The sequence below is a fragment of the Dermacentor variabilis genome, unplaced genomic scaffold, assembly GCF_050947875.1.
Source record: "Dermacentor variabilis isolate Ectoservices unplaced genomic scaffold, ASM5094787v1 scaffold_13, whole genome shotgun sequence".
NCBI classification, from domain to species: Eukaryota; Metazoa; Arthropoda; class Arachnida; order Ixodida; family Ixodidae; genus Dermacentor; species Dermacentor variabilis.
Genome location: NW_027460291.1, coordinates 25,472,317 through 25,488,668, shown reverse-complemented (window position 1 = coordinate 25,488,668; position 16,352 = coordinate 25,472,317). Strand labels below are relative to the sequence as shown.

The following is a 16,352-nucleotide window of genomic DNA, read 5'->3' as shown; positions in this document are numbered from 1 at the left end:
AACTGCCTTCCCGCAGTCGCAGGCACGCCGCCTACGCTCTCCGACATCGAGGTTATACATGCTGTCTTCACTATGGTGGAATCTTTAGCGGCAATCGACCTGTCGAAGCCACGCAATGCACCAGGACCTGATCGCATACCGGGTGATCATTATAAAAACACGGAAGGCAAGGTTCTCGAAATGTTGTTGGGGGCTATAAACGAAGCTTTGGCTACAGGAGTCATCCCCGGTTCTTGGCGCTATGCAGAAATGGTCCCTATTCCCAAACCCGGAACACCCCAAGATAATATCGCTCATATGCGCCCAAAAGCACTAAACTCAACGTTAGGCAAGCTGATGGAGCGTATGCTCGCGACACGTATTAAATGGTCGCTCGAGCGGTACTCATGGTATCACCCTGGCCAAATCGGGTTCCGTGCTCATCTAGGCGCAGAGGATGGCCTTGTGTACCTTTCTTCTATGGTTCTCATCGGAGGCCGCTCCCGAAGAATTCGCACCATTCTGGAAATGGATATTGGTAGAGCGTACAACCCTGTGAGTCACGAAGCGATTGTCGGAATTCTTCATTGGCTTCAGTTTCCTAGCCATGTCTGCACATTTGTCGAAGCCTTCCTGCGTGCTCGCACCTTCTCCATTCGCCTGGCTAGCCAAGCAGCAGGTCAGTTCGTCGCACATCGGGGTGTCCCACAAGGATCTGTGCTCGCCCCAGTCCTTTTCAATATTGCTCTCCTTCCATTACCTTGGAAGCTAGCGACGATACATAACGCACAGTACATAATGTACGCACATGACATCACTGTCTGGTCAGTTGATCCTGAAATCTGTCACCAAGAACAAGCGCTCCAAGAGGCCCTAAACGTGACGCACAACTGGTGTGCTCAGATAGGGCTTGAATTTTCCAAGGACAAGACGACGTACATGTCAGTAGCGAACAAGTATGGGCGTCGTCTTCTGGCACTCCGGCCTCTTCGTGGCTCAGCATCCACTACACGAGGCTTCAACTCTCCGTGTACTCGGCCTTGAAATGGATTCCTCTGGATCTGGGGGACCATGGGTCAAGATTGAAAAGCAACAGGCCGCAGAAACGATGCAGTTGATACGTCGGATTGCGTAGAAGTCTAGCGAAGCGAGCACCAACATGGCTCGCCTTCTTGTCCGTTCTGTATTGCAGTCACGACTCGTCTACAGAGCCCAGTCTCATCATCTCACGAAAGCACAATGGACTCGCCTTCAGGCCAATAATAACGAAGCCGTGCGGGCCATAACGGGACTACCACGTCTCACTCCTTTGCAAACCCTACAGGCCGATTCCCAACTCAACACTATCGACGAACTCGTGCACTAACTTCGATGCGTGCGCACCCTAAAGCCATCAAATTTATGCTCGGCTGCTTCAATGGCCCGGTACATGGGACACGAAATAGACAATCCAGCATCTACGAGACCCGATGTAGCTCCGTGGGAGAGGGTACAATTAAGTGACAATAAGCCTTTTGGTCACCTGTATAGCCCGGTTCCTCGCCAGGCGAATGCCCAAGTTTCCCGCCTTCGTCGCGCCGATGATAATCAAGACGATGCGACTCTTGTAGCATACACTGATGCGAGTGTTAATGGCGGCATGATTCACACAGATCTCGTGTGTCCATTGATACCAGAGGCGGGCCAGACGTGCTCGTTTGTTGCCGATCCTGCACCACAGGCCTATCTTGCCGAACTTGCTGCCACACGAGACGGCTTGGCCGCGTTGCTACCTACGGTTCAAGCTGCTCGATACTATCAATTCACCATTCGCACAGACTCTACTCAAGCCATCCACGACATACGTAGGGTATCTCGGTCCACTCTACTCTCTGATAGCATTCACCGTCTTCCTGCCACTACGAATACCCTCATACGCGTCCAGTGGGTGCCTCGAGCAGACCTGCCGGGTCTCCTTGAAGCAGATATGGCAACCCACACGGAGATTACAACATACCCACTTCCACATTTTCCTGAAGTCGCCTGTGGACGACAGATCTGGGAAAAGGAAAACCTCCGACGTACCACACGAGCTCTCATACCTCCGTGTGGGTCAGACCTCCCTGGTGGGTTAGCCCGCCCAGAGGAGGTTTCGTTAAGGACGCTACGTGTCGGGGTCGCGCTCATTCCGTCTGTGACCGCCCTCTGGCCACAACAGTACCATGGTCCTTAAGGCTCATTGTGCCCATTTTGTAACACACAACTCCAAAATGTGACAGTGACACACCTAGTATGGACGTGCCCAGGACTTCATCTAAGCCGTCTCCGCCACGTCCGGACAACAGGCCTTCGGCATGGCCGTCCACCCGACCTTGAACATTGGATTCATGGACCACATCATCGTTCACTCTTAGATTTTTCGCACGAGTTGAATCTTTTCGTGTACTTTTAAGATGATTTGTATTATGCCTAACGACATGCTTTTGGAGTAAAGAAAAACGCTGAGCGTCCTGATAAGACGTGGTTCCGTGAGCACGGTCAGCGCCGTGCACGCCTCACATTCTAGACTTCACGATACCAGGCCACTGTGGCCCCATTTTTGACGGCGTCATGTTGAATTGACTACTGCGTAGCAGGCGTGGAGCACCCTCACAGGGTTTCTGACTGGAATAAACTTCTTGCACCGAATTCACAAGCGGCTATGTAAGCTTGTCTATGTAAGTGTAGAAAAAGATGAAAATAACATCGCACGAATCGACTGAAAGACGTGCACAATCGTACGACGACGCTGCCTGTCGTCTGATGTCCCTTTCTTATCGTCTGGTTTTCCCATAGCCTGTTCCCTGTGGCTGGCTTTGCGAACAGTAATGCAAAACATATTGGCGTGTTTAGCCGTCTTACGCTGCTCACTTTCTTTGCAAAAACGACGTGTCTCCAGTAATACGTATCCCTCTGCTTATATATATATATATATATATATATATATATATATATATATATATATATATATATATATATACAGTGAAGTAGATGCGCGTATGAAGCGGTTTATTGACGTTTCGGCCGGGGTCCCGCCTTCCTCAGGTGAAGGCCGGACGCCGGCCGACGCCTCAATAAACCGCTTCACACGCGCGTCTACTTCACTGTGCATATTTACCCGGACCCAGAACTGCTTTCTTCGTGATATATATATATATATATATATATATATATATATATATATATATATATATATATATATATATATATATATATATATATATATAGTACTGAAGGCAGTGGGCAGTGGCCATGGTGCTTGTGAAAGAAGACGACGAAGAGAAGTGCTGGTTCCCCGGTTTTGATATAGGGCCGACCTGTTTAAGCCTACCGCCACAAACTAGAACTAGTGCTGCTAGGCGAACAGCCCCGTTGTATTTGGTGGAGGTGCTGGGTTTCTCTTCGACATCCTGGAACTCCGCAGTCGGACGCTACCACCAACTAGTTCAATGGATGAACCGGGACCATCCCAGGCTGCTGCTTCCGTGGCCCCTGCCATCGTCTGCTCTGGCGCCATCCGGCAGCGCGATCCGGCTATATTTTGCGGCACAGACGACCACGATGTGGAAGACTGGCTCGCCGAATATGACCGTGTAAGCGCCTATATTAAGTGGGACGACTGCGCCTCCTCCTCCCATCCATTTGCCCCTCCTCCGCAGCCTGCAGCTGGACCGCTAACGTACGCTGACGTCGTCGCCCGGCCTTACGCTAATCCGGCTCCTGATGCTTACCGGGCCACCGGCGCCTTCCATGTGCCGCCGCAACCTTCGCGTCCGATTGTCGTCCCTTACTCGGCCGCTGCAGCCCCTGTCGTCAACCCGTAGCGGACACCTGTTAACCAGCCAATATGCTATTCCTGCCTTTTTCCGGGCCACGTAGCACGATTTTGCCGCCGTCGAAGCCCCCGTTTACCTGGCAGTGGGGGCGCCTCAGGCTATATGCCTGCTCGAATTCCGCGTCAGGACCCATGTAACCTTCCTCCGGACTCGCCTCACAGTCGCCTCCCCTTCGGTTCACGCCGGTCGCCTTCCCCACGTCGCCGATCCATTACCCCAATGGTTCGCCGAACCAGCTCAACCCGAGAGGAAAACTAACAGCCGCATTTCCAGAGGCAAGAACTGCGTTTACGTCGAACGTTTCAAGGGCTCATTTTTCCCCGGCGAACGAAATTGAACTGTACGTAGACGGCGTAACCGTACATGCACTTGTCGACACCGGAGCCGCCGTTTCTTTTATTAGTGAGAAGCTTTGCCGCAACCTAAACAAAGTGACCATTCCCCTTACCTCACTTTCTCTGCGCATGGCAACCTCGCATCGCATTCAGGCTTCAGCGTCGTGTACAGCCCGGGTGGTCATTCAAAACGTTATGTATGCCATCGAATTTGTCGTCCTACGTCGTTCCTCGCACGATGTTATTCTTGGCTGGAATTTCCTATCTGTCAATCAAGCTCTTATCGACTGCGCTCGTGCTGAACTTACGTTATGAGTGCCGTGCTTCGACACTGACGACCATTCTTCTCCTAAAGTTGTTGCCGCCTCTGACATCGATATCGCACCTTTCTCCGCCGCTCTGGTTCCTGTATAATGTAACTCTGCTGCGAACTCATCTGTTCTGTTTATGCCTTCGGCCACTTGTGCGCGCCGCCGGAACTTTCTGCTTCCGTTTGCTGTCGTCACTTTTTGCGACGGTTCTGCGGCCCTTTACGTGTGCAATCCGTCCGCCTGCCCATCATCCCTACTCCGCGGTGAGTGCCTGAGGCCCTTTGAAGCATTCGATTGCGTTCTCCCGGCGACCACGCTTGGTGATACGGCATCACTTCCGATTTGTGCCGTCACTCCTCCGGCTGCGACCGATGCCCCTGCAGACGTCTTCGCTCGTGCCGTCGACGCAGAACTCAAACCTGCGCAGCACGCGAAAGTTGTCAAGCTCCTCCAACGTTTTCGTTCCTCATTTGACATTGACCAATCATCCTTGGGCCAAGCGTCCGCAGTCGTTCACCGTATCGACACCGGTCAACGAACACAATTGCGCCAACGTCCGTATCGTGCGTCGGCCGCTGAGCGCCGTATCATCGCCGTCTTAACCGAATAACGCGCAAAGATGTTTATCCGCTGCCGCGCATCGACGATGCCTTGGACAGTCTGCAGGGAGCGGAATTCTTTTCATCGCTGGATCTGCGCTCCGAGTACTGGCAAGTACCAATGGCAGAGGGCGATCGCCAAAAGACAGCCTTTGTAACTCCTGATGGGCTATATGAATTTACCGTCATGCCGTTCGGCCTGTGCAATGCGCCTGCCACTTTCGAGCGAACGATGGACACTATTCTTCGAGGGCTGAAGTAGAAAACGTGCCTCTGTTATTTAGATGACATTGTGGTTTTTCCACCGATTTTGCGTCGCACCTCAGCCGCCTCGAGCAAGTCCTTGCGTGCCTCGCCACCTCAGAACCGCAACCAAATTTGAAGAAATGCTACTTCGGCGCTCGCACGCTTACTATTCTCGGCCATGTAGTTTCAAAAGACGGTATCCTCCCGGACCCCGCGAAACTTAGCGACGTATCAGAGTTCCCTAAACCAACCACCATGAAAGAGCTTCGCAGCTTCATTGGCTTGTGCTCATATTTCCGACGCTTCATCCGTAAATTTGTCTCTATCATCGCCCCCTTAACGCAGCTTCTCACGGGCAGTGCTGACCTATCAGCCTGGTCACTGGCGTTTTACGCCATGGAGCACCTAGAGAACTACTGAGCGACTGCGGTCGCGTTTTCCTCTCAGGTGTCATTTCAGCATTACTGAAGAAGTGTCGCATCATTCACCGCACTACCACGGCATATCATCCTCAAACTAATGGGATGACAGAACGTTTCAACCGCACCCTTGGCGACATGTTGGCCATGTATGTTTCATCTGACCACTCGAATTGGAATCACATTCTGCCTTTCGTCACCTACGCTTACAATACTGCCACGCAAAGCACAACTGGGTTCTCCCCTTTCTTTCTACTTTACCGACATGAACCTTCATGCACTATGGACACGATTCTACCTTACTGGCCAGATGCTTCGGAGTGGACGACTGTTTCTAGACCGGCTGCTTACGCCGAAGAATGTCACCAGCTCGCTCGTTCGTTCACATCCCAGGACCAGTGGCGTCAAAAGCATCGCCACGATTTATCCACTACGGCTACGTGCTTTGCTCCTGGCTCACTGGTCTCGTTGTGGGTGCCCTCCACTCCTCCAGGCCTTTCCTCCAAGCTGCTCTCCAAGTATCACGGTCCTTATCGGGTAGTGAAACAAACATCCGCGGTGAACTACCTCGTCGAGTCATTAGAAGCGCCTTCCAACCAGCGTCGTCGCAGCCGCGAAATTGTCCACTTCTCCCGGCTCAAGCAGTGCCATGATCCCCCTGTGTTCTCCTGTCCTTAGGTCACCAGGATGGCTACCCTTTTGGTGGGGAGTGATTGTACTGAAGGCAGTGGGCAGTGGCCATGGTGCTAGTGAAAGAAGACGACGACGAGAAGTGCTGGTTCCCCGGTTTTGATATAGCGCCGACCTGTTTAAGCCTACCGCCACAAACTAGAACTAGTGCTGCTAGGCGAACACCCCCGTTGTAATATATATATATATATATATATATATATATATATATATATATATATATATATATATATATATATATATATATATATATGTGTGTGTGTGTGTGTGTGTGTGTGTGTGTGTGTGTGTGTGTGTGTGTGTGTGTGTGTGTGTGTGTGTGTGTGTGTGTGTGTGTGTGTGTGTGTGTGCATGTGTGCGTTCCTGACGCCATATGGACTCGACATCACCAAACCCTGAGTAAATTCATAGGGCTCATTAGTGCACTTTCAAATACTGGTAGGGTGCGCCTTAAGTGCATTGATAAACAAATATTTAGAAATGTGAACATATCATAGCTCTCTGACTAGTATGCATAAGGGCTGCGATAAGACGTGGAATCCTGGAGGGTGTAGATAGTTTTAAATCGAACGCACGTTAACAAATTAGAGCCACGAAATGTTGGCGTCATGTCCCATTCTATATAATGGATTGGAGGCCGCCTAATAACAGTGCTGACCTATTACAAGACGCTTTACGGTGGCATGGATCTTTGGAGTCCATTAGAATCGAGAGTTGTAGGCCAGCCTAACACATGTTGCCCACTAAAATGTTATTACCCACCCAAAAAAGTATTCGCATACTTTCCTTTAACGTGACTGGCTACAAGAGGATTCAAGCGAAGATTATTTGGTCACGGTTCTTCGAGCAGTTCACGTAATTTTATTAGCAATTTTTTAATGTCATCGTATTGACGTCCCGCTTGGTATCTTAGAAAGGAATGCCGTCCGTTGTACGCATACGTTCGCCCACACCGTAAGTTGCAGGATGAACAAAACCGCGGGCACGGACATACTATTCCATATTAACTTCATGCTAATTTCAAGCTACGAGTAATATAACAGTAGGTTGAGGTTAATAGCAGGGAAGATGGCAGGGAATTGCCCTCCCCCCCCCCCAACATTAACAAGTTTGCATGATTGAAAAAAGTTTAGGCGTCCTTGTTTTTTTCATTGTGTCATAACGCATGCAGAATTGTAGCCTCAAAAGCGTTTCGAAAAATTATGATTCCCAGCCATTTGAGCGAACGCAACCTCAACCTACAAAAGAAGAAGCAATACAACTGCTCAACACAAAATAATGCCAAACTTGACGGTTTTGAGGCACAGGCGCCAACACTTCTGTCTGCTACCACCCAGAAGAGGATCAGGCTTTTGCGTGCATATGGAAACACAACCTATCAGACAATAACGAGAAGATCGCAGCACAGCAGCAATGTTACTGTCTTAGAACGCAGCGCCCGCCCAATACAATTAGGCACTGAAACTGCTCAATGAACTTTCATATGGAAATCCGAGTGCACCACAAAGATGAAAGCACGCGCCATCCTGGGCTATCAATTCTGCAGAGGCCATTCGGCCGCAGCAGTACGTTACAACGCTTAGTGACGTCAGCTTGAGCGGTGCAGAATGACCCAACTATGTTTCTAAGAGTACCATCCTCCTCTCGTAGAAATTGCTTCTTGCATCCGCAGCTACGATGGCTGCTGGAGTTTTGTGAAACAACTTACACCTACGGTTGGCCGAAGTACGTAAGTTCGCACCTGTGCGACCATTGCACCTTTCGACGCCTGATGCGCTCGTCTTTGAAGCGGCGCGCATCGCAAGCTTGTGGATCTTACGATTTGTTTTTGTGTTCTGAGAACCCTTTTCGTGCAAGATTTTTCTGACGCCAAAATTTGTCCCTAAGTTCGCTTAGTGAATTCAGCTCCTGAATATCACGCTCGCTTCTCATAAATTGACAAGTGCACCTACTTTCCTTACCACCTGCTTGCCCAACTAGTGCGCCGCGCCCAAAGCGCGTGACGAGAAAGCAACGTGGTCTAACATATGAGGATGCGACAGGGCGCAAGCGTTCACAAAATGTTTATTAGAACGAAAAAGAAAAGAACTAGGGGCGTGTGGGTAGAGGCGCAACCACTTGGTCATGAAGAAGGGTCTGTGCTGATCAAAAGGCCCAGGCAGAACTTCGTTCCTTCATACGCGACACCTTTGAGAGCGCTGCAATTGCGCCTAAAGCGGACGAATTTGATATAATAATTGACACCTAACGTCAGACTCTTACAATCTTTATGAGGGTTTTGCAAAGAAACTACTCGAACATTTGTGGTATATTTCAGAGCCGTGTATATTTGCGCAATTTTTTTTTATTTTACATTTCTTATTAAGCTAAAGTTTAGAAAATCATGATTACATCTTTTAGTGATACGTGCGTAGTGTAATCATACTTGAGTGTTTTTTTCATAGCGGGAATTTTCAACATTTTTGTTAAATAAATTGAAACGCCAAAATAACAAATTGCTTCTGCGCAGTACACCTTAACTTTCCTTTAAAAATGCAGCGCATCAGATGAATATTAGCGAAGTGGTTGCCGTGCAAAACAATTTCTCTGTCCCCATGTATTTAGGAAGGCACCCCCGAAATAACGCTTCCTCTCTAGCCCGCTACTCGTAAATGCACGGCAGCACCTTGATTCCGCCATTGTTGTACAGTGCGGTGTGCCTCTAGTTTCAGCTTGGTGACCCTAGATCACAAAAAAAAAACAAGAGAAAGAATTCAAGATTTCCCTAAGGCCGATGATCATGAAGTATTAGACTGTCTGTGGGACTCCTGTGATAGCATGACAGACATTGTCATGCTACTCTGGGATGCTCTGCAAGACACTATTCATTATTGTATTGAAACGTTTTATCCTATCGAATGAATTTGCACCAACAAAAGCAGCCCGTGGGCGATCAGGGAAGGTATACACTTTCATCGTAGGAAAAAACGAGCCAAAAGGCAGGAAAAATCCCCTAGAGTAATCTATGCTCTAGTAGATGAGCTTGTTTCTAAATTTTCCGAAGCCAAAACAAGATACTTCACTGAATCGTTGCCTAACTTTTTGATAAAATGCATCGAAACATTTTGGCGCTATGAAGAGCATACATGCATTGTAGCGCGCCAAATTTCCGTTAATGGGTGCCTTGTCGATGATGCATCTAAAATTGCTACGCAGTTTAATCATTGCTTCTCCGTGTTTACCACTTCCCAGTGTGATTCAACGCCTGGTAATGCTGTTCCAGTACTATGCCCCGATTTTATAACTTTTTTATTTATTTTTTACTGCTTAACCTCAAAACTAAATCTTCAGCTAGCCCAGACAATATCCGAAACACATTCTTGCGCAGGTATGTTGAACCCATTGCACATATTTGAACGCAAGTGTTCCGTCTCTCTTTCGATAGGTCTGTAATTTCTGGTGACTGGCGTAAGACACGTGTAGAGCCATTGTTTAAAAAAGGCACCCGTCTAAATATTGCAAACTACAGGGCTATATTTTTAACTTGCACGTTATGTCAGTTCTAAGAACATGTAGTCAGACACAATATCAAGTAGTTTCTTGAAGAGATCAGCTAGGTTGTTGTCGCCATTTCAACATGGTTTTAGGAAAAAATTATCAACCACGATGCAAATGCTCACAGTAATCCACGAGTTTGCTTCCTCTCTTGATCAGAGACATCAAACTGATGAGATTTTATTAGATTTTGAGTGAGGCCTTTGCCTTTGTTATACAAAGCAAAGTCATTTCTAAATTTTATAGCATAGATCTTCCAATTAACTTCATTAACTGGATTTGCTCTTGTCTTAACAATTGACAACGCGATGTTCAAGCAAGTAACTGCATTTCCGGCATACTATCTGTATTATTGGGAGCCCCTCGGGGCAGCATTCTGAGAGCTGTCTTTTTTTTTTTTCTTGGGGGCAGGGGGAATTATATAGATGACATCGTTATATTAATAGATACATCCGAAGTATATATACGACTTTTTCTAGTTTATTGCATACGTTTTAAAATCATTTATACCGCGAAGGACCAGCAATGCCCCTAAACTATCTCGCATGCCGTTCTTAAGTAATGTGAAGACTGGTCTATGAAATTAAACACAGACAAATTTGTTTTGATGCGTGTGTAAGCTAACCAATGCCCCCTTAATCAGACGCATTTTCTTAACAACCGTCCTTTGACTGAGGTCAATGAGTACAAATATTTAGGTGTTACAATCAGAAATCCCCTGGCATGGTCCAGCCATAATAATAAAATCTGCTCATCCGCGTCGAAAAAGTTATGTTTCTTGCGGCATAAGCTAAAAACAGAACCATCTGTTAGCAAACTATTGGTAATGCTTTTGTGATACCAATATTAGAAAATGCAAGTGCCGTCTGAGACCAACAGCTCAAGCAATACATTAAGAAACTTGAGATGGTGTAAAGAAAAGCGGTTCGTTTGATCATCAATGCTTACTAGAGGAATGATTCACCAACAAGGCTCATGGCTACTAACAACAATCCTGCCTTACAGTATCCAAGAGTGATTTCTAGTTTCTCCCCTCGCTTTACTTAAGTGAACTTATCATAAGTCCTGAGATCTACTAAAGACGCTGACATTCTAGACAAGCAAGACATAGGCATGCTCACGCCCTAGAACCACACTTCGCGCGCACTAATCTCTTCCTTTTTTTCCTTTAAAAGAATTCCATTTTTCCTCGGACTATCAATGAATGGAACACTTGACCACCTGAAGCGTTTTTGAACATAGATGACCGTCAATTTGAAGAATCATGTATCTTATTTTTTTTCATGACCACAGGATTTCATGAACTATGATGACTGTGAATATCACCTTGCATATGAATGTATTGGATTACGGTGCTTTGCTTTCTTGCATGACTTAACTGTTACGGTTACTAAAATGTGCTCTACTGAATCATGCTTTCACTGTTTCTATTTTTGTATATTGTCTGAATTTCTTTGTCAGCGTTCTTTGCTTCGTCTACGGACTGCAGTATGTTCTACATAAATAAATAAATAAGTAAATAAATAAGTAGATAAATAAATAAATAAATAAATAAATAAATAGAGTCTGGTGAATTTGCTCTTTGCAGAATTTTTTCGACGCTGCTTTATTACAACCTGACCTATACCAGCATCCTGTTGGGCACAAATCCGTACCTGAGCTTCTTCGTGATGGCTTGCATGGAGTATCCCCAAAAGTTCATAGCCATAGTGTTCATCAACTGCATGAAGCGCCGAACTGCCTACGTCTTCCTCTACGTCTCCGCCGCCTTGTGCTCGCTCATCGTCATCTTTGTGCCACCAGGTACAGGCCTCTTCATTTTAGGATAGCCCAATTCCTGGTTTGAAACGTCAGTGTTACCTCGTTTTTGCTGCTGTTGTGAAAGCTAGACCTTACTGGAAATAAAATACTAGGTTTTTAAAGGTGCTTCCCAGTTAGTGGAATTACTCAGCCTGTTAGTAGCGCTCATATGTAGTCGTAACAAAATAATATATTAAAGAAGGAAACTGGCAGGTTTGTATGTGCGACGGACAACTCAAGTGCCCCTTGTTATAGCGGCGAAGTGCTTTTGCAATAAATAAGAGTACTGCGAATCTCACAGCACACGTCATCGCCTTGGCAATGCACTCGTGTAGTAGAAGCTGTTGCGCCAGTGCCGCTGACGTTCTACGCGCGCTGGCTCAAAATTACCGCTTTAAAATTAGCGTTTCCGAATTTCAAAATGTACTTCAAACAGTTGACTATCAGCACATAGATGGTTTGCCATATGCGTATAAAATCTTCCAAGTGGAAATGTTCAGCCCATTTGCTGATAACAAGGATCTAACACATACTTAAGGAACTCCACACCATGCCACGTAGTAACTTTTGGTGATACGGTGCAAGTTGTTACGTTTCCTCTAGGGAGCGTTCTGCTGCTGCAAAAAAAATTCAAATCGGTCTATAGTAGCCGAGATGGAAATATTTCAGTGCCGAGAACCCACGATTTCCGGAGGGGAGCGCCACTGCCCAGAGAGACACTCCCTCTCCACTGGCCCCGTCTGGCCTCCGCGAGCGAAACTCCATCCCTGCGTTCTCCCCACGACCGGGCGTCGCCCCTCTAGCCCGGCCGTCTTCTCCCATACGGGAACCTCGAGGATCGCGTGGCGCGTACGTCACGGGCCCTGCCTTCATTTTTTTTTTCTCCTCGCTTTTCTGCCACGCGGCGCACTTCCGCTGACGGCGTCGCGCGCGAGCTGTTCTGATTGCCTTGTTTCGCGCAGAGCACGATTTTGCGCGCTGTGCACGAGGACAGCTCACTATCCGTACAAGTCACTGTTACACAAATACTGGGACAGACACGCGGATCACCGAGTACGGTCGCGCGCTGGAACACCTTAGAAAGCGACATAGTTTCGGTGTCCGCGCACTCGACTGCACGACGTGGGAACAAACAGACGAAACGGAAATACATCTCTCTTGCTGCGGTGCGATGTACGTAAAACAAAAACACGGAGACATTTGGCTTGTGATTTATGATTTCTCTAAACATTAATTCGTCCACTGCACCAACAGATTATACGACAGTTGTTGCCTTGAATAATTATTGAAGTCACGTGTCTCTAAGAGCTAGGTCACAGAAAAAACACACGCACGTAGGCGCACTAGCACGTGTGCGTCACCTTCCGAATTGTAGCGCGGCGCCGGCGACGAGAAGGGCAAGTGGCGTTCGTTTCGAAAGTTCAGCTCTTTCTGTGGCGCGTAGCGATGTAATACTTAGCAGACACGACCGTTAGCGCGCATTGTGTGCACTTCGCCTGTCAGCTCAATGTGGAATTACCTGGTTCTTTAAGAGCGTTTAGAGGCTAAATGGACAATGCTCCATGGAGCTTCGTGCGATGCCCCCAAAGCAGCTAAAACATGGATAGTCATCTAGTATATTCCGCTCATCACACAGATCATTGTTATGTTGCTTCATGTCGACATTCTTGCATTTAGTAAATGGCAGTCGTTTAATTTTAGCCCTCCGAAATGCGTTCATAACACCAATCAGCATGAAACAGGCATTTAATGACGGCACCCCTAAATAACCTCTATGATTTCTACAGCAGGTTTCTCTCAATGAAGCATCCCACCAAGTTCCACCTTGATACGTCCGTGAGTTCTAAAACCACACACATCAGGAATCCCCCATAAAGCTCCAAACCATCAATAAAAACTTGCGGCAGAACCCTTCTCACGAGTACTGTTGACGTTAATGCTAGGTAAAGCGTTGGAATTTTTCATTATAGCAACACAACGTACTGCCACCGCCAAAACAACTTATGTATGAGGCGTGTACTGCAGCGCAAATCCTCTTTCGCGCTTCCCTGTAAACGCTCGGTGCCACAAAGCGCCGTCGCCACGAATACCGCACGCGGCCTCCATATTGCATGGGACGCCGGTGCTATTGCGTGCTCCAGGGTAGCGTATTGTACTGCTGCCGAGTAGTAGCGGCGCCTGCCTATCGAAGCTCGACCGACGTTACTTATTGGGTAGCGTGACGTTGTCTGCGGGCTGCAGACATCCGGTAGACCATGGCGACCAAGCAAGGGAGAGACGCTTTTCTAGTGCGAAACTTGCACGGTTTATTCAAAGGTAGATGAAAGAAAATGAGCAGAGCATGAAGTGATTAAAAGTACATTTCGGAGCCCCTTAAATAGGCTCTCTACAATCGTGGGCGGGATGTTGCTTCCGTCGATGTCACGTGACAGGCACAGAAAGAGGGCCCCGCTTCCTCTGGCTATACCGAGCCTGCTGAAAGGAAGAAGTCGTCTCGCCTCCCGGAATTGTAGGCGCCTGTCCGCTTCTTCTGCGCTTTGCGGGTTCGTGGAAGTTCTCTTCTAGGTGCAATTCGAGGAAAGGGCCTCTCCAAACTCGCACACACACACACAAAAGAGGCTGTACACTGCGGGGCTTCCGGTAGACAGGTAGACGCTCGAAACGGTCATGGCGAATTAGGAAGTCACGCTTCATTTCGACGAGGCCTGGTGGAGGAAGGTCGGGTGAAAGAAAGTTCTTTGTGTGCGAGGTGCGGGACGCCAACCATCGCAGGAGAAGTCACGCCTCATTTCTACGATGCTGGTCGGATGAAATTCCTTTCGCCACCAGGTGTCAGACGTCAACCCTAACCGTGCGTACTGCGAGACGCGCCACCCGGGATCCTCTTTCGCGCCTCGACACACTGCGTCGACTAGCGGCCAAGCAGTCTGCGCGCCGAGACTGAAAGTGCGGTACGCGGGTGCCGGCGAGCGCTGAGAACCGATCCCTCCATTTCCGCGCGCTCAGTGGCACATACTCAGTGGACAAAGTTGGCGAGAGGTTCTTTGAAGAGCGGCATATAACCAGTGCATTCATGGCGCAGCTCGCTAAAGCATTGACGTTAAAGGTGCTTATTAAAAAAGTTACAGTGACGTTTCACTTTGTGAACGCGGGTTACGAGCAAACGTATGGGTTCCATTCCTATATGACTGCAATAGAAAATAATACGGAAAGTTCAGGCCCATTTGTGGCGTCGTGGTTGCTGTGAAGTTCCATATAAAGTAAAAAGACGATGACATAGTACCTGTGCGCCATATGCTGTATGTGCCAGGGAAAGGGTGCGACGGTGAGCCGAATCGAGCAGAAGGGAGGAAAGTGGGAAGGCAGCGGCGGGAGCGAGGTTGTGGAGGGCAGTTTGTGCTATGGCAGCAGTATCTTGCAGTATCTCAGCAGGCGCGCGCAGTAACCTTGAAAGCAGTGCACAGATGTGGCGATTTCGGCGCCAGTAGACTCGCAGTCGTCCTGCCGGCGTTTGCGTTGCTGCTCCGTCCTTCTAGCAAGGCGCTCGGCAACTCGGTAACGGGACGCACCCTTACCTCCATAGCGCGCACACAACCCATAGCTACTGCCAGAGGAGGTCAACCCAGCGCCTACCCTCCTCCGCTTCGCAGCATCGTATCGCTCAACGCTACCTAGATTTTCCTCTAGATGGCGTTGGTCTGCCCCGCGCCAAGCGCGCTCCTTCCGACTTTTCCCGGGCGTCACACTTGGCGGCTTCACGCAACATCGGAGAAATTCGAATCTTTTTCGACATTGTAGGGCGGCACATTTCCCGTGGCACATAGCTAATTACCGAATTGTGCAACTAGTCAGTTCATTACACAATGGCATATACCTACTGGCACATACGCAGTGACCCAAGTTGATATCAAAAAGTTAAACAGGAGACCCGCACAGAATGAGTGTCACATACCCAATACTCAAAGTCAATGTCAATACCCAATACTCATGGCCGGGATGAAACAGCTTCTTCGAACAGCGGTGCCTGCCGCATCTACAGTGACACACATCGGCTGAAAGAGGTTCGTTGAAGGGCGGCGCGTACGTCCACATTGCCACATACTCGGTGACCCGAGTTGCTCTGATGGTTGGTTTCGAATGCTCTTAAGCACACCAGCCCCATGCGCTACCCATTGGATAACGAACCACCCAGTGACCCAGGTAAGAGGGAAAATGGTTAGGTACAAACGTACATAAATACAGACCAAAGTACATACAGGATGTTCAAAATTAAGCTTTATGGTTTTCTTAAAATTAGTCACTGGGAGGCAGGCGAAGACCATCTGCGCAAGTAAGGTATGTGGCCAGGGGGACACAAAGTGAGATGATAATTATCGCTCTCAGCAGCCCAGTTAATTAAAATTGAATAATTAACTTTTTCTCCAGTGCAGTAAGAGGGTATGTTTGTATTAAAAGTTAGAGGCAGTCATGTTTCTACAGAATACCAGTTGGGAGAATTCTTTTATCGTGTCTGTGCTCCGAGATATCCAACTCCAAATTTTGATCGTTCGCATGATGATGCATCCAAGAGAGTTAGGATCGGCGA

At 48.1% G+C, this 16,352-nt stretch overlaps 1 protein-coding gene across 5 annotated transcripts in view; it reads left to right on the top strand.

Annotated features, from left to right (window-relative positions):
- LOC142566817 (organic cation transporter protein-like) overlaps positions 1-16,352 on the top strand; it is a 266,000-nt gene that overhangs the window by 213,787 nt on the left and 35,861 nt on the right. For all 5 annotated transcript variants that reach the window (XM_075677698.1, XM_075677699.1, XM_075677700.1 and 2 more), the window contains one exon: positions 11,556-11,770. In XM_075677698.1, the coding sequence (XP_075533813.1) occupies positions 11,556-11,770 (215 nt within the window). The remainder of the gene's footprint in view (positions 1-11,555; positions 11,771-16,352) is intronic.